The 18671-nt window shown below is 43.4% G+C and overlaps 1 protein-coding gene across 4 annotated transcripts in view; it reads right to left on the bottom strand.

Moving 5' to 3' along the window:
• GNE (glucosamine (UDP-N-acetyl)-2-epimerase/N-acetylmannosamine kinase) overlaps positions 1 to 18671 on the bottom strand; it is a 51232-nt gene that overhangs the window by 29880 nt on the left and 2681 nt on the right. The window contains exons 1-2 of one of the 4 annotated variants that reach the window (XM_037144523.2): positions 9724 to 9847; positions 4706 to 4911 (exon numbers count right to left, since the gene is read on the bottom strand). In XM_037144523.2, coding sequence (XP_037000418.1) covers positions 4706 to 4869 — 164 coding nt within the window. In that variant the 5' untranslated portion in view covers positions 4870 to 4911; positions 9724 to 9847. Of the gene's footprint in view, positions 1 to 4705; positions 4912 to 4998; positions 5721 to 5748; positions 5851 to 9723; positions 9848 to 18671 lie in introns of those variants that run through there. The other 3 variants (XM_037144522.2, XM_037144521.2, XM_037144518.2) reach the window with 3 other exon arrangements.

Below are 18671 nucleotides of genomic sequence, written 5' to 3'. Positions count from 1 at the left end.
ATTTATCTTTACCTGAGTTATTTCACTCAGCACAATACCCTCTAGCTCCATACATATTGTCACAGATGGCAAGATTTTGTTCTTTTTTATTTTTTATGACTGAGTCATATTCAATCGTACATATGCAACACTTTTTCTTTATCCATTCATCTGCTGTGGACCCTTAGGTTGCTTACATATCTTGGCTATTGTAAAGAATGCTGCAGTGAACATACAGATGTATATTCCCTTTTTAGCTTTTTCAGGATGCATGTTTATTTTTTCAAATAGTATATTTGTATTATTCTACGTATTAGTTTTATCTTCTTTTTAAATTGTATCATTGTTTATGCTATTACAGTTGTCCCAATTTTTTTTTAAGATTTTATTTATTTATCTTTAGAGGGGAAGGGAAGGAGAAAGGGAGAGAAATATCAATGTATGGTTGCCTCTCGTGCGTCCCCTGCTGGGAACTGGCCTGCAACCCAGGCACATACCCTGACTGGGAATCGAACCACAATCCTCTGGTTCGCAGGCCTGCACTCAATCCACTGAGCCACACCAGCCAGGGCCAGTTGTCCCAATTTTTCCCCCTTTGCCACACTCCACACAACAGCAACCCCCCCACGGGCATTCCCCACACCACTGTCCATATCCATGGGTCATACATTTATGTTCTTTGGCTACTCTATTCCCAGTGCTGTACTTTAAATCCCAATGACTATTCTGTCACTACCTACTTGTACTTCTTAATCCCTTCACCTATTTCACCCAACCCCCAAACCCCCATCCCATCCGGTAACCATCCCAACATTCTCTGTATCTATGATTTTGTTTTATAGATTCAATTATTGGTAGATAAGGTATTAATTGCCATCTTATTGTTCATATCTAAGACCTTTAATATTTCATGTATTACTGATTTGGTGGTGATGAACTTCTTTAGCTCTTTATCTGTCCTTTGATTCTAAATGATAGCTTTGCTGAGTAATCTTGGTGCTTTTCATCATTTTGCATGTTTTATGCCAGTCTCTTCTAGCCTGCAAAGTTTCTACTGATACATCAGCTGATAGTCTATGGAAGCTCCCCTGTAGGTAACTAACTGCTTTTCTCTTGCTGATTTTAAGATTCTCTGTCTTTAACCTTTGGCATTTTAATTATGATGTGTCTTGGTATGACCTTCTTTGGGTTCATCGTTTGACCTCTCTGTGCTTCCTGGACTTGTATGTCTATTTTCTTCCTCAGGTCAGGGAAGTTTTCCATTATCATTTTTTAAATTAGGTTTTCAATTCTTTGCTCTCCTTTTGGCACCCCAATGATGCAAATGTACGTATGCTTGACATTGTCCCAGAGGCTCCTTAAACTATTCTCATTTTTTTTTAAGTTTTTTCCTGTTATGATTAGGTGGTTCTGCTTGCTCATCTTCCAAATCACTGATTTCATCCTTTTGCTCATCTACTCTAATGTTGATTCCCTGTAATGTACTCTTCATTTCTGACTGGTTCTTTTTTATGTTTCCTATCTCTTTGTTGAAATTCTCACTAAGGTCATTGAGCATCCTTAAAACTCATGTTTTGAACTCTCCATCTGGTAGATAGATTGCTTGTCTCCATTTTGTTTAGTTCTTTTTCTGGAATTTTGTTCATTTTGGACATGTTTCTTTGTCTCCTCAGTTAGGCTTTATCCATGTGTTTGTTTCTATGCATTAGGTAGAGCTGCTACATCTCCCAGTCTTGGTAGTGTGGCCTTATGCTGATGTCCTATAGGGCCCACTGGCACAGCCTCCCCAGTTAGCCAAGCTGGGTACTCCAGGTGCACCCCCACATATAGAATGTGTGCACCCTCGTGCTGTAGTTGAGCCTTGATTGCTGTTGGCATGTCAATGGGAGGGATTTACCCACCTGGCCAATCTGCTGCAAGGAGTAGCCATGACCACCATGGAGGATCTGCTGTGCAGAGGCTCATCTCAGAGCACTACTCACTTCAACAGGGCTCAGGTACCTGCTGAGTCTTCACCTTGAATATGTTGCTCATGGAGGTGGTTGGGTATTTTGGTGTGGTCTGAAGCTGTCCACCAGGAGTGCTGGCTCTGGGGCCTCCTGGGAGGTGCAGGCAAAGGTCATTAACCACCTGTGCACTGACAGGGGCCACCCAGGATGAGCTGCAAAGTGATTTGCAGATGGCTGCTACTTGCACCAGGCTCAGAGGTGCCTGGGAGAGGCCAATCTTCGAACCAAGGCTGGCTACCACTAGTACCGGCCTGAGGCCACTTGTGCCAGGCCTGGGGCCACTTAGCAAGAGGTATAAGGCATGCCAAGGCCAGATGCTGCTTGTTTGAGAGATTGTAGGAAAGTCTGCACCTGAGCCAAGACAGTCTGCTTGCATGGAAAAGCTGGTGGAAACATCTTGGGTGGGCCTGCAAGCTAGGTGGGACAAGGACTCGGGGAATCACCAGGGCAGGAAGAACTGTATTAGGTTGATGGAGACTCAGATACGGGGCCTACCTGCTGGCTCTGTGAAAGGAGGGCCCAGAAAAGGAACAATGGCCCTTGCCAGCACTTCTGTCTGGGAGACATTGCCCCTCCAACCCTTGCCCTAAGGCCAAACAATTCAGTATTCCCCCTGCCCCCCACATATGTCCCTGGCACCTTTCCAGCTGCTGCCCCAGTGCTAGAGCTCAGAGCAAGTAGGTCTGAATAAGAGCATGGGGACCTTTAAAGAGAAATGTCTGGGACTCCAGGAGCCCTCTGTCTTACTCAGCTGAGTAAGCTGGACTTACTCAGCTGGACTTATAGTCCCGGGTGGTTTTCACCCCTAGAAGTTATGGGGACTTCTCTTCGCAGCACAGGAGCCCTAGGCTGGAGGCTCACATGAGGTTGGTACTCCTCGCTCTTCAGCAGCCAAGATATCCCTCCCAATTTTCACTGCCACACGTGGGAGTGGGACCAGTCTATTCCTCATTTCCATCCTTCCTCCTACCAGTCTGGATGTGATTTTTTTCTTTGTACCCTTAGTAATAGGACTCCTGTTCAGCTCTAGTCCAGGGGGCTCTGAATGATGGCTGTCCTGTAGTTTAGCTGTAATTCTGGTGTGGTTGTGAGAGGATATGAGTGCTGCATTTACCTACTCTGCCATCTTGGCCACTGTTCCCTCCACTTTTCTCCCCACATTTTTGTGGGGAAACACTATAGCAGCCAGGTGTCTCAACCTCAGCACTACTGACATTTTGAGCCAGAGAGAACTTTGTTGTGCAAGGGGCTTTCCTGTGCCTTGGAGGATGTTTAGAAACATTCCTTATCTCTTTAAAAAATTGTTGAGTAAATAAACGAATGAATTTCTAAGTAGTCTTTATTAATTTGATTTCCTTTCCTTTTCTGCCTAATTGTTAAGAGCATAAAAATGCTTTAAAAAATATCTGAGCAGTTGAAGTAGAAAGGTAACTTATTTTTTTCTGTTGGTTTAATGTCTTCTTAAGGTAGATAATACACCCTCATGGTTTAAAATTCAAGATACAAAAAGTTGTACAATGAAAAACTACATTCTCCTTTGTTTCCCGTCATCCAGTTCCTCTTCCTGGGAGCAACCAATTCCTTTTGTTAGAATGTACTTTAAACGCATTCCCATTAAGCATCAGACAAATTCCCTGTTTAACAGTATCACCACGTAAACAGCACCTCCCCACACACAGTCACTGTGGCAGGCGGATGAGAAACCCAGCACAATGCCTTTGGGGGCCTCTCCCACTAGCCTTCTGTCACGCTTTTCTCACAGAAGTCAAATGGCCCACTCAGACTGCCATGTCGGGCTCTCGGTAACACCTCTCTGCTCTTTTGTCCTATCTTTGTCCTACGTGTATAAGAAGTGAGTTTTCTTATTACGCAGAATTCATTTCACATTTTGAAAAATTACAAAATTTTGAGCTTCCATAAATTTCTTCTCTACTCTACGTTAGAATCAAATTGCTAAATTGGTTTTTGGAGGCAAGTTTTTCTTTGTTTTTTGCTTTTGCTATTATCTTGTTTTTAAACAACAGTCTGAAAAAGACAATTTTCTTTAACACAAGCTTCTTTCACATTTAATATTGTTTTTTACCATCTTGCATTAACATTTCCATGCCACAAGGGTGCGCTAAATGCCACTGTATTACATGCAACAAAATGAATGTTCATCTGTTCATATTCTGCTCCCTCAAAGATTTCCCAACTTGTCATTTTTCCTATTTCGACTCTGATCAATCAAAATAAGCATAAATGGAAATGGTAACATAACATTCTACGTTACATTGTAAATCAATTAGATTTTTAAAATCTTGTTTCATATCTGCTATTTTATGTTGTTGAGCTATATACCAGTTTTAATGTAAAATTACCATTAGGACTCACAAAGTAGATTACATGGAACCACGTCATTACATTACACAATATATAAGTGCTGCTTCTCCTGAATGTAATAACAGCATCAAGCACCTATTAAGCAGCATCACTGTGATGAATCCTCTATATTACTATCTCCATTCTTCATGATAACCTACAACATAGGTTTTCACTCTGTTTTATAATTGAGGAATCTGAGCCTCAGAGATGCTAAGCAACTTCTCCAGAGCCCCCTAAAAACTAAGTGACAGGACTGAGATTTGAAGCTAGGTCCACATAGTTCCTAGATCCAAGCTCTCCCCGGTACACTGTATTGCAATGGAGAATATCGTAAGACAGTGATTTCATCTTACCCATAGTCGTCTATCAGGTGAGAGCCAAGCACCACCACATCAAGGTCAAAGAACTCTGGTTCCGTCTTAATGCCAAACATGATGGGTGCAAGTTTAGAATAATCAGCACGATTGCAAGTAGCAACACAAACCCGAAGCTTTCGGTTATTCCCATTCTTCTCCATGACTTGTTTTTGTCTTTTGGAAAGGTCCTTAAAATAGAGTTCCTGAAGTTGCAAAAATAAAAATTATTTATGATCAGGGTGACATCCTATATATAAACAGAGTTTTGCAGTTTGTAAGTCCTTACCTACCTTTCTTCCCACCGCACGGGTGTATGACACAGCCCCTGGTATATCGAGAGTTATGAAACTCTGGCTCACTAACTATAACTCCACCCCTTTCTCTCAAACTTAACATACTGCAATGCAATTAAGAAACAGTGACATAAATCAAGTCTCATTTAAAAGGTGAGGAAACATCAGCTCTTAATTGGTTAAAAATTACTTGCCATACCTTACAATTGATTCCAACATACCAGACTATGGCAAAACTTTGAGAATTACTGACCTGGTTCAACTCCCTCACTGACAAAAAGGGAAACAGGTGTTAAGAGGGGAAATTACTTCCCCCAGATTCAAGATCACATCTCAAGGGATGAGATCTATTCTGCTCACACCATTCACCCCCTATATACAAAGCACTGATTAGTGCTGAGGAAGAGAAAGATAAGTAAGATCAAGATTTAAAACCACCACCACCAAAAAACACACAGCTCTACCTTTAAGGCCTCGTTAACACTCACTGCTGGTGATTACAAACTCTAAGTGCCAACCAGAATTTCCTGTCCCGCAGGCACCTTAAAGCCACTATCCCAAACAGAACCCATTTTCCTTTCCAAACCTGTTTCTCCTTCCTTGTTCTCTAAGTCACCTGTGAACTTCCACTCATCCAAATGCCTTGACGCCCTTGTCTCCTCTGTCCCTCACCCTGTACCTCCTCCGGCCCTACCAGTTCTGCCTCATGAATATCTTTCAAATCTGTCTCCCCCTCTCCATGCTCACCAGGGCACCCCCTGGTCCAGTCCCTCATCTGAGGTCTGGGCTGTGGAAAGGACTGTCAAAGTTAAGTTGCCTGTCTCTAGTCTCCGCCTGTTTCCCACAAGACTTTCCAAGTGATCTTTGCAAAGTTCATAAATCTGATTTGCATGCTAAACAGGATACATCACCTACGGGTAAGGTCCAAGTTGATCTGGACGTAGCCCATCTTCCCATCCCTGTCCCTGCTGACTGCAAGTGTCCTGACTCTGTGCCAAAGCCATGTCGAAGTCCCTGAAGTTCAACCAGTGGGGTTGAAGTTCAACCAGTGGGGTTCTGCATGGTCTCCGTATCTGTGCTTTTCTAGATGCAAGTGCCTCTACCCAACACTTCCTCTCCCTCTTCTCTGGACTCTTCCTCCTACCTCAGAACCCAGCCTTGGTTTCACCTCCACTTTCACATGAACCTCATTCCTCCACACCCCACCCCTCTCAGTTGCTGCCTGCCTCCAGCACTGCGGCCCTACCACACAGATACATACTGTGGCTCACCCCCCCCACCTTCCTATCCCCCACCATCCTGTCCCCTCCACTTGAAAAGTAAAACTCAGGGACCCCTTAAGGGATAAGAGGTATGTTTTATGGAGCATTTTAAACTTCTTTATATCAACATAAAATTTCACTTCATAGAATGATCTCAAAGTTTATCTTTCAGGAAGTGTATAAATGTTTACAATTTGCACCCAGGAATCCAGAAAAGCTTGAGTAACAATGCCATTTATAAAAAGGGAGCTGCCAGGCCTGGCCGGTAGCATAGTTGGTTAAAGCGTCATCCTGACACACCAAGATTGTGGGTTTGATCCTCAGTTAGGGCACGTATAAGAATCAACCAATGAATGCATAAATAAGTGAAACAGATGGATGTTTTCTCTTTCTCTCCCTCTCTCTCCCCCTCCTTTCCCCTCTCTCTCAAAAAAAATCATTAAGTTAAAAAATTTTAAAGGTTGTTTTAAGTTTTCTTGTACATAATCCTATTTTCCACTCATAATTCAGTTTAACCTGAATAAAGTGTTGGTGATATTTAATTTGCTGAGTGAGGCAAAAACAAATCATTCATGGTTGGTCAATTTGTATTCATTTTAAAAAAGCAGTAAACTTTCCATCTGGCAATACTAAAATACTTAGCATTTACCAAGTAATTTGAAGGTTACTCTACCAAAACTGAGAGTAAGCTAGCTATATAAACTGTAAAAAATATAAACTATATATAAACTATAAAAAATATAAAGTTAGTTAGGCCAAAACTTTGTAAAGAAGTTAAATCTTAAAAAGAAAATAATAGTAAAATGCCTTTCTAAGGGGTAAATTCTTCTTAAAAAAATAACAATTTCACCCCTAGCTGGTGTAGCTCAATGGATTGAGCGTGGGCCTGTGAACCAGAATATCACGGTTCGATTCCCAGTCAGGGCACATGCCTGGGTTGCAGGCCAGTTCCCAGCAGGAGACTCACAAGAGGCAACCATACATTGATGTTGTCTCCCTCTTTCCTTCCTTTCCCCTCTAAAGATAAATAAATAAAATCTTTTAAAAAATAATTTAACTTATTTTTTGATTAGGTAGTATATTCACATGGTTTAAAACTGACGTCATCCCCTGGCTGGTGTGGCTCAGTGGACTGAGTGCCAGCATGCAAACCAAAGGGACACAGGTTCAATTCCCAGTCAGGGCACATGCCTGGGTTCCAGGCCAGGTCCCCTGTAGGGTGTACCAAGAGGCAACCACACATTCATATTTCTCTTCCTCTCTTTCTCCCTCCCTTCCTCTCTCTAAAAATCAATAAATAAAATCTTTAAAAAATACAAAGAAAAATAAAACTGTAGTAACAAAAGGCTATTATCAAAAGTCTTCTGTGCTTCCAGCCATGTAGTTTTTCTCCCTGGAAGCTAAGAATTACCAGTTTCTTATCTATCCTTCTATAGATAAACTATGTACACGTAAGTAAATGTCCCTACATTTCTTTAACAGTAAACACCAGCTAAGCACGTCTGAGGTGCCAAGCACTGTGTTGAGGAGTTTTCCAATGATTAACTCATCTCATCCTTGCAGCTCTATCTTATTTGTCCCATTTTACAAATGGGATACATTGGGGTACAGTGGAAAATTATTTATTTGCCCCAAATCACAGTTAACAACTGCCAGAACCGAAGTCAAACCCAGGGCCCTGGCCGGGTAGCTCAATTGGTTGGAGCATCATCCCAATAGGCCAAGGTCGCTGGTTCTGTTTGGTCAGCGCACATGCAAGATGCACAGGTGAGTGGAACAGCATTGTCCATGTTTCTCTGTCTCTCCCGAACCCAACCCAGCATTCAGAACCCTGCCCACATGCAGCGACTGCCTGGTGTCTGTTGATCTCATAAATATGTATGAGTGAGAACTTTTAGTGCCTGGTCCTTCCAAGAGAACATGATACCCACCCCCCATCAGACGTTTCCCTTTTTGCCGCTTCAGTTACCCATGATCTGAGCTATTAAATGGAAAATTCCAGAAACAATTGTTAAGTTTGAAATTTCATGCTGTTTTCAGTAGGGTGATAAAAATCCCATGACATCCACTCTGTCCTGCCTGGGATGTGACTCATCCCTTTGTTCTGGGTTGTATGATACATATGCTCCCAGCCGTTAAGTCACTTCACAGTCTCTGTTAGCAAAATGACTGTCACAGTGTCACCCTGCTTGTGTTCAAGTAACCCTTGTTTTATTTAATAATGGTCCCAAAGGGATGCTGGTAGTTCAAATATGCTGAAGAGAAGCTGTAAAGTGCTTCCTTTAAGTGAAAATTCGAAAGTTCTAAACTTAACAAGGAAAGGAAAAAATCATATGCTGAGGTTGCTAAGATCTACAGTAAGAACACATCTTCTGTGTGTGAAATTGTGAAGAAGGGAAAAAATCATGCTGGTTTTGCTGTCACACCTCAAACTGCACAAGTTAAAGTGACAGTGCATAAGTGCTTTGGAAAAGGCATTAAACTTCATCACAGGTATGTATACATAGGAACATAAACAGTATATATAGGGTCTGGTACTATCTGCTGGTCTCAGGCACCCACTGAGGGTCTTGGAACAGTCCCTCACGGATAAAGGAGGACTGCTGTGCAGCACTTTTCCCTCAGTCCAGAGGGGATGAGACTCATAGGAATAAAAGAAGGAAGGGACTATATAAAAAGTGGTCTGAAATGCAGAACCCTGTTCCTGAGCTATCATCGGGTTTGGCTTGTTTCAGGCCTGTAGTTGGGTTAACCAGTTATCTATAATGCTAGGCTGTGCCCTAGCCCTCCTCTCAGGAGCAAAGAATATTTTTCGTGCAGTAACAGTTCTACAAGTGTGCTCAGGATGGAGGGGTGGGGTGTGAAATAAACGCTCATCAAACTTCCAAGGAAGCCCAGACTAAGAATATAGTCAGGGTTGGGCGCAGACCTTCGAAATCATCTATCAGTTCAACCTTTATACCCAGAGCAACTTGCCTGCCAAGTAGCTGTCTATCCTCTCTTGCACAACTCTTTTAACGGGCATTATCTTGCAGGACAGCCTGTATTTTCACTACACGGCACTGCCCTGGGATAAAGTCAAGCCAGGCCTCTCTCTGACACCGCCCCCCCACGCCACACACACACACACACACACACACACACACACACACACACACACACACACACACACTCACACTTGCCGGCTATTCGCCCGGGGCTGCATTGAACCTGTCTGCCCCACCCGCCACAAGGTGGGGCCTATAACGGGACTGGGACTAAAGAGGGGCCCTGGCGCGTAGGACCCCGGGAGACAAGGCGCGGCCCGGGTCGGAGGTGGGCCTCGAGGGCACGGCGCCGTGCGAAGCCGCGGACTGGGGCCGGTGAAGAGGCCCGAGGGGTCGGGGAAGCAGCCCTAGAGGCCGGGAGGATGCTCTCCCGGAGCCCGCCCCCGCGTCCCCGACGGACGCGTGGCACTCACCAGTCGGTAGTCCCACTCTCTCTCGCGCGGCCACCGCCGCCGCCGCTGCTGTTGCCACGCCTCGATGGCGAGAGCCGGAGGCCACGCCAGCAGGCAGGCCGCGCGCAAGCCCGCCCCTCCGGCTTCCGCAACTCCCACGGGTCGCTGACTAGTCGCTCATCCCCGGCTCCCCCGCCCCCCCGCACACCCCCACCAACCCCGAATCAGCGAGCGCGTCTTTACGTCACCTGAGAGCAATCCTGTGATTGGCTGTACCCTTCCACGCCCCCCACCCTTTTCCGCAAAAGGTTTCTTGAGGAGGAGGCGGGGGCGGGGGCGGGGCGGGGGCGGGGCGGGGCTGACAGAGAACCTTCAGTGGTGGTTTCCCCTGTGTTACTGCAGGTCCCAGCTCTCGCTCGCCGGCCACACGAACGTTCGGAGGTCCGACCCCTCCCATAGGGTGTTTGTTTTGGCCTGCCGTTCCCCCAGTCGTTTCGCAGGCCGCGGCCGGAACAATGCTGTTGTGTAGCCGGTCGACCCGCATCTGTCTCGGGAGTCAAGGCTTGCCACTTCAAAGCCCTGACTGCTAGAAGGCTCTGTTGGCGAATACTAGCCGGTCATCGTAAGGAACTCCTCCGGGCCTCCCCTGCAGAGAAACCCCGGTCAGTTCGGGCCCAGGGGCGGCCGGAGAACAAAGCTGTGGCACGAAAAGTGGTGGGAAAACACTCTCATAGGTCCCGATGGAGACTCTTGAATGATTGTTTCAGATTCCTGAGTCATCGTGGGTAAAAGAGTCATCGTGGGTAAACTTTGAGTTGGTGATAACAAAACACTTTTTTTTTTTACAGCCATTAGATAGTTTACTACAGGTGGAACTAAACAGTCTAACAACTCATTGAAAGTTGTTATATAAGATGAATATCCTAATCCATAAAACTTTCGCACTTGATTTTTCAATTAATGACAAACCTCTAATTTGCGTAGGACATTAACCTTCGTTTCCCTGCAGCTAGCTCGGAGCCTCTAAAAGGTCACATCTGCCACAAAACGACAAATATTAAGGGGTTTTGTCCCCAAAAAGTGCCATTGGATTTCTTTTTCAAATATCGCTTCGGTTGCTGTGTGGACAGTGGCTGGGATCGAGAATGACGGCAGTCTTCAGAAGGAGGCGTAACCAATGTGGCACCTCGCTGACTGCGTCCGTGGGGCCGGGGAGAGTCAGACTTTTCACTGAGTTTCTATTTAAACTATCGTCGTGTATTTTGTAGTGTATGCACACATTCCATGTTAAAGAGAATAAAATAAAGTTGAAAAATGGTGTCATTGAAACAAAGTCGAAGTGGATGGGTATGAGACTTAGTTTGGAAGTGGAATTGATGAAAATTAATTATGGATTAGGTATGATGGGGTGGCAAAAAAAAAGAAAGAAAAGAAACAATGGTGACTTCCAGGTGCCCGGCATTAGTAATTGGGTGACTAGTGCCATTTACCAATGAGAAATGCCAGGGGGTCAGGGAGATGTTGGTGACCAGGTTTGGGGAGTTCAAAGTAGGTTCAATTTCAATTACGTTGTTTGAGATACCTATCAGATAGCTACTAAACAGGCAATAGTATGTATGAATCTGAACATGGACTCACCACACCATAGACAAGTTTCATACTTTTGCTGTAACAAATTACCTCGAACTTAATGGTTTGAAACACGGTTGTGTCTAAAATGGGTGTCACAGGGCTAAACTCAAGGTAGCAGTGTAGGCATCACACACACACAAATTTGTGACTATGTGTGGTGATGGGGGTTAACTAGACTTACTGTGTTGATCATTGGGGTAAAAGGAGGTTTACGGTTGTGAGTATGTGAAACAGGGTTTATTCTTGTATTATTATTTATTAATTGTTGTATTATTTTCCATACAAAAACTGTAAATGTACTTTGCCCAAACCTGTGTACATATATTGAATTGTTGTTGTACATCTGAAACAAATATAGTGTTATATGTCAAATCTCTCTCTGTTTGAAAAAGGTATCAGTGGTCTGCCTTCCACAGGCTGTAGGGGAGAATCTGCTTCTTTGCCTTTTCCAGTTTGTAGCGGTGCCTTGGCTTGTGGTCCCTGATCTGCTTTCCTTGCCACATCTCCTTCTGTGACTCTCCCGCCTTCTTTGTTCATTTAAAAAGACCCTTGTGATTACATTGGTTCAGGGTAAACCAGCTTCTTCCCACCTCAAAACTCTAATTTAATCACATCTGGAAAGTCTCTGCTGCTATGTAAAGAAACATAGTCACAGGTTCCAAGGATTAAAATGTGGACATCTTTGGGGAGTTACTCTTTTGCCTACCACAAGTGGTATTACAAGTCCCAGGAGATGTTCAAGGTGGGTATATCACTTTTAAAGTTACATGCCATACCACCAAATATCCAGAACAGAACATTGATTTTTGTCTCTCGAAGTTAAGAAAAAAAGTTAATTTCAAAAACAATGTTACTGTTCCATTTTTTAACCTTGGTGTTTATTAAATGGATGTGTTTAGTTTGTAAAAAATTTTAATTGTTAATCAATAAAATATATATTTATTTATTTATTTATTTGGGGTTTTTTTTTTTTTTTTTCGAGAGGGGGGGGGGGGGATATATATTCATTTATTTGTTTTTAAGATTTTATTTATTTTTAGAGGGGAAGGGGAGAAGGAGAGAAACATCAATGTATGGTTGCCTTTCGTGCGTCCCCTGCTGGGAACTGGCCTGCAGGGAACCAGCCTGCAACCCAGGCATGTGCCCTGACTGGGAATCGAACCGCGATGTGTGGTTCGCAGGCCCAAGCTCAATCCACTGAGCTAATCAATAAAATATATTTAAAAATAAATAAAAATTTAAATTGTATGCTTAAGATATGTGCACTTTTTTAAAAAAATGCTCACATGAGGACATTTTCACTTGCTGTTTTAGAGAGAGAGCCCGGAAGGGAGAGAAGCATCAAAGCATTATGCTGAGTGAAATAAGCCAGGCATTGAAAGGCAAATACCATATGATCTCACCTTCAACAGGAAGCTAAACAACAAAACAAACAAGAAAGCAAAATAAAAGCAATGACACTGAAATAGAGAACAAGGGGACAGTGACCAGAGGGGAGAGGGGTGGGAATTTCAGGGGAAAAAGGGGAAGAAGGATTTATAGGAACTAGTATAAAGGACACATGGACAACAACTAAGGGGGGTGGAAATGGGAGGGAAGTGGGGACCACTGGGTGGGGGGGGTGGGCTGGGATGGGAGTAAAAGACAGAAAACTGTACTCAAAAAAATAATTAAATTAAAAAAAAAGAAGCATTGCTAGGTTACCTCCTATCACACCCAGACTGGGGTTTCCCACCGGTACTGGGTATCACACGTACCTATGCCCGGACTGAGGATGAGCCCGCAACCTACATATGTGCCCTGACTGGGAATCAAACCCACAACCTTTGGGCTCCAACCACTGAGCCACACCAGTCAGGGCTCCTGTGCATGTTTTTGTATGCATATTATAAATACAACATGTTTTTCTAACACATTTAAGATTATAGCTAGGAAAAATGTAACTAGAAGGGTAAGTACTTTTAATAATAGATAATAAAATTTTAAGAATTTGTGCACTCATAGATTATGTTTGACGAATCTTGAGAATTCTATATTTCCATATATAGTCAAGTAGTTCTGAATTCATGGAGTCATTTAACCTTAAAGAAAATTGTACTCTTTAAAGAATTTTCCCTATGTTCTCTTGAGATAAAATTGCAGCAAGGAGCTATAGGGGGTATTTTCTCTGAGGTTTTTGGAATCACTTTTCTATGGATAAATATTGTTACATCTCTGTTACTTGCTATTTAAAAGAATGAATTAACATACCAAAAATCTCCCTGAGTCATTACATTTGCTGGTTTGGTTGATTTCTTTTGACTTAAATCTGAGGGCTCTCCAACCTTCAAAGAAGTACTTACGGCTTTGTAGTATAATAAAATTAGATTTTTCTATAGATTACTCCATAAGCAAAATTATAAATTCAGACATTCAGGGCATAATTAGACTGTCAAAGAATCCTAGACCTTAAGACATCATCTAATCCAACCTTCTCATCAAAGGGGAGACCTCTCTACAGCACCCCGGACAGAAGTTCCTGTGGCCACTTAGGGATCATTTCTTCTAACAGGGATTAGTCTTGTTCTTTTATTTGGTTATTTAATTATAAAGCACACTACCTTCCTATAAATACTAGTATTAGTAGCCTACTATTCTAATAAACACTCTATTTATATTCATTCAGTACACCTAACAACCTTAAGATACAGCTTCCGTCACACCCATTTTACAGATTGGGAGACAAGCCCGGAGGGAGAGTTGCATGAGATCCCGCAGCTGTATGCAGATGAGCTGTATGCAGATGAGCCCAGCCCTTGACCCCACATGTTTAGCCACCTCCCTACCATAAGCAGAGCCCAGACACATCGTGATATAAACCTATCTTCAGGTTGATCTTGATCACCGATTTTGGGGTACATTGTGCCACTAGTTAGGGTTTCTCATAATTCTCTTCTTCTCCTGCCCACATCTCTCTGTATTGCTCACATACATATCTTAAGAGATTTTTAAAGATATATTCTTTAAAATCAATAGATAGAATGTTTACGACATTCTTCATTTGTACCAGTTTGATAAAGGCTTTAAGAAAGAAAAGATCAGTTTGGCGCAACTTTTTAAAATAAACTATTAATTGAAGTATAATGAAGAAATCTCACATATAGTAAGCATGTGTTGAATTCCGAATTTTCATGAAGTGAACACTCCTAACCTAAAGAAAGAAAATATTACCAGTGTGCATGGGCAACCTAGACAAGAGCTGCCTATCCCTGACCCACGAAAAGACCCAGCATCACGGCCATGTGTGTTAATAGACACAGTGGTATGAACTGAGCATGTGAACCTACCCCACTGAAGCAATTAGACTGTAGAAAACAGGGTCGGTCAGTTGTGAGCGAATCGGACAATGGAGCGCATTACAAACGTAGACACGGATATGCTGCGAGAGGTAGCGCAGGTGGGCCACACAGAGAAAATCCAGTCCCTGACTTGCCTCTTCCAACTTCAATCCATGTGTATCCTTAAAATAAATAATCTTTGTCTTAAGGTGCCCACTTCCTTGCCATCGGAAGACATTAACAGCCCCAACCTCATCATTTCAATTCCCAACTCCAACCCACTGGTCGTGCCTGCTCAGAGAACTATGTGGAAAAGGACCCTGAGGCTGAGTTCACTGAAAAAGAGTATTGTGACTGTCACATTGTTTTTTAGGGGAGGTTGGAAGGGAGGCGGGGATGTGCCATTACTTGCCATTTCTGCCTTTAGCCAATGTGTTGCCACCCTTCCAGGCCAGACAGGTTCATGGTATTCATGCAGACTGAAGAATATTCACAGAGCCGTTGGGATGTCGGCAATGCCTTTATTCATGGGGGTGTGAGCCACGCTTGCTGCAAGCTGACTATCTGCATATCTCATGTCATGGCTCTTGCTTCCCAGTGTGGCACCCATCATGGCACCTGCCCCCTTGCGTGTCTTTCATCTTCATCATCGCCCCCAGTAGGAAGTCCCTGACTTGCCTCCCTTCTCATCTGCTTAAGTACTAGAGGGGAACAAAGCTGGCAAAATGCCAGAAATTATATAACATAATATTCTGCACATGTGAGCTCACTTCATGTTATGAGAACAGTTTATCGGACCCAGTCTCAAGGCTGTGAGGACACTGGTTATCAGGCCCCTCCAAGGCTGTGGGAACACTGCTTCCCTTAGTTACCCAGACACCTGAGTGAGGAAGCCAGCCTGCCTCCACTTACACTACAGCCGATATCAGAAAGAAATCAAGAGATGGAAAAAAACTGAGCAACTAATCACCACATTAAACTAAATATTTCTGTTTCATAAACATCCTTGTCTTAGCTGTTCTCCTCACGTTATAGCTCAGACACAATACTTTTAATTGCCAGTCTCTAGATTATGTAAAGAGGCAAAACACATCTCACAAGCCAGACATCACTGCATAAGCCAGATCACTTACAGCCTAATCAAGTCGCATAGGCCCCTCCCCGGAAGAGAGAGAAGTGACCCGTGCTGATGAGGCTACAGTAAAAAATGGGAAAGCAATTCTTTTTTTCCTTAGGAAAAGCATTAAGTTTAAGTTAAGGATTAAGTTTACATTAGCTGAAAATAATTCTGTGACATCCTAATCGGTATGGGTCAACTTCAGGTCTGCAAGAGCATGAGACTGAAAAATATGCTTGCGAGTGTACTGATTAAGACACAACAAGAAGAGAAGCCTTTTTGAAGTTTGCATGTCAGGACCACTAATCGCTCTTCATATCCCCAATTACTAATCAGTTTATCGTGTCAGCCAATCAGCTTTTCGAAGCACCTGCGGTGCCGAGCCAGCCCTGCGCTAGCTTGCCCAGTCATAGAACAAAAGTACAGATAAATACAATGACTGTGTGCTTGTTTTTGTGAAATATTGTACTTTATCAGGATTTTAAAATGTATTTTTATGGGCTGTGCACATATTACATTTTAAACCAATAGATAACTTTATTACTTCCCTGTTTGCTGAGGAAATAAAGTAAGCCAGAAAGTTCTCAGCCACCCCTGACTAATAGAAGTGCAGAAAGTTTAACTGGCACAGCTATTCTAGAAAAACTGGAAATGTGTTAATACCTAGTTTGCCTTTAACTTTGACTCTGTTATGAATAGTTGGATCAACAAAATTATGTTCTAAAATAACTTGCTTACTAAAGAATTATGAGGGGGAAAAAAACAAAGGGGGAAAGAAAGCTACGTAGGAAGTACATTCTTTTGGATATCAAAGGATCAGGCTAAGGTCAACAGCACTTAGTCCCAGCAATAAACCTTTGGGAAATTTTCATGACTTCACATGTAGGCTGAGGAACCAGCCCAGCCGCTGGTCCAAACTCCTGGGGCTGAGAAATAGTAAACATTTAGCAGTTGGCATGTAGCTAAAAATGAAGGTGGGGTCCCACGTGGCATTCCTGTGGAATACTGAGGTGGGCTCCTCGACACCTGTGTGAATGCTTAGGTTACATGCAAATACACATAGTTAATGTCTGTAAGTCCAGAGCACGGACAAAAGGTCTCAACACCTCTCTTCTCATGTCCTTCATTCCCCTCCTCCAGAATGAATCTAATTCAACCTTTCAAATCATTTGATCTTCTTCCCTACCCTGCTTCTGGTCCTTAAATGTGCCCGCCCCTTGTGATTACACCCTGCCCCGGGTCTTCTACAAATGCCATCTTTCGGAATTTCCTTCACTCTCAGGTGGTCCATTTTGACCTCTGGGGAGGTGATTCCTTGGATGTATGGTCTGGCCTCATCACTCCAGTTCTAGGCCTGTAATTTCAAGTGCCTGCTAGGTATTTCCTCACCTCCAACTAGGTATCTAAAATTTAATTTGGTTTTTTTCTTCTTGACTTCCCCATTTCTCTTTATGGTATCAACTTGCCACTTTCATTCAGACTCAAAATCATGGAGTTGTATTTTCATACTCTCTGTCTAACATTCAATCTTTCAAATTCTTTAAAATGTGTTTTGTCAGGATGGGGGTTCTGTGTGCTTTTGTCTACTCTTCCTTCCCATTTCTACTCTCACCACCTTAATTCATTCAAATCTTCATCCTCATATTTCCTTAATTCAGAGGTACCTCGATTTTCATTATTTTACTTACCTAAACTCAAGAGTTATTTTTAATCAACATATGCATTTCATGTAGTTTTCATTACAAAGTCTGTTATGTGACAAGTGTCTTAGATTTAAGCAAGCACAGCGCCCCAGACCCGCGCCTCCCCTTGCTCTTCCAGCCTGCTTTCCCTCACTTCTCTAGCCTGTCCTGCACACTGCAGCCTGATTAATCTACTTAAAAGGCTGCTCTTGTTAGGCCATTTCTTTGATTAAGAAACACTTCCTTGTCTCCTCATCCCCCCACTCGGTAAAGTGTAGCCAGGGGATCAACTTGGGCACTAAACACGCCCAGCAATCACGCCCTGACTTCCTTGTGGCCTCACTGACGTCATTCCCCTATCCGGGTCCTTCCGCACAGAACAGATCACCACGTCCACCTCTGTTGACATCACTCCCCACTCAGGTTCAAGTCCTATTTCTGTTTTGAAAGTTAATCTGAACCAAGTCCTTATCCCAAAATAATCTCTTTCTCCTCCAAATTCCTGTAGTACTACTTGTCTTGACTGTTCATTGTATCCTAATTCTCTCTCTGATGTTCTATAGGGACCCTGAGAAACCAGTCACATTGGTTACCTCACTCCATACGTCCTTTCTCTCATCCGACCCTACGTTCCTTGAAGCTCGGTCTGCCAGGAATGCTCGTCTCCCTGATAACCTGCTTGAATCATGGCATGTAATAAACCCAGTCTCAGAAGTGTCGAGTCGAACAGGAAGATCACATCTCTTACAAACAGCCATCGCCATCCCAGTTCTTTTCCCGCTGGCTAGTCCAAGGCACTTGTATTAGCCCACGTCCAAGCCCACGTGCTCGGTAGGATAACACTCTCTCTCAGTCACTGGAGTGAGTCGGGTGTGAAGGAGCACGGCGAGCTGAGGAGCACGGAGAAACTTCGTCGCGTGATGAGAGAGAGAGAGAGACACGTGTGGAGGCAGAAAGCCACCGGAGGTGCAGCTCGGATGGGAGTAAGGCCGGGTCAGCGAGGGCCCTGGTGACGTCATGCTAAGGAGGTCAGGCATGAACTAGAACTGGGAGGTTTTTTAATCAGCGGAGATGATCAGATGTGCTTAATTAGAATTGTGGAAGATGAGTTGGGAAGAGGAGGAAGGGCTAGAAGAAAGGAGGCCCACTTAGGAATAATATTTTAAGACCTGAATTAAGGTGATGGAAGTGGGAAGGAAGAGCAATAGGCCGGAATCAAAA

This window comes from Artibeus jamaicensis, unplaced genomic scaffold (genome assembly GCF_021234435.1).
Source record: "Artibeus jamaicensis isolate MK-2021 breed Jamaican fruit bat unplaced genomic scaffold, CSHL_Jam_final scaffold_1964, whole genome shotgun sequence".
Taxonomy (NCBI): Eukaryota; Metazoa; Chordata; class Mammalia; order Chiroptera; family Phyllostomidae; genus Artibeus; species Artibeus jamaicensis.
Note: the sequence above shows the minus strand (reverse complement) of the source record. Positions and strands in the feature narration are given on the sequence as shown.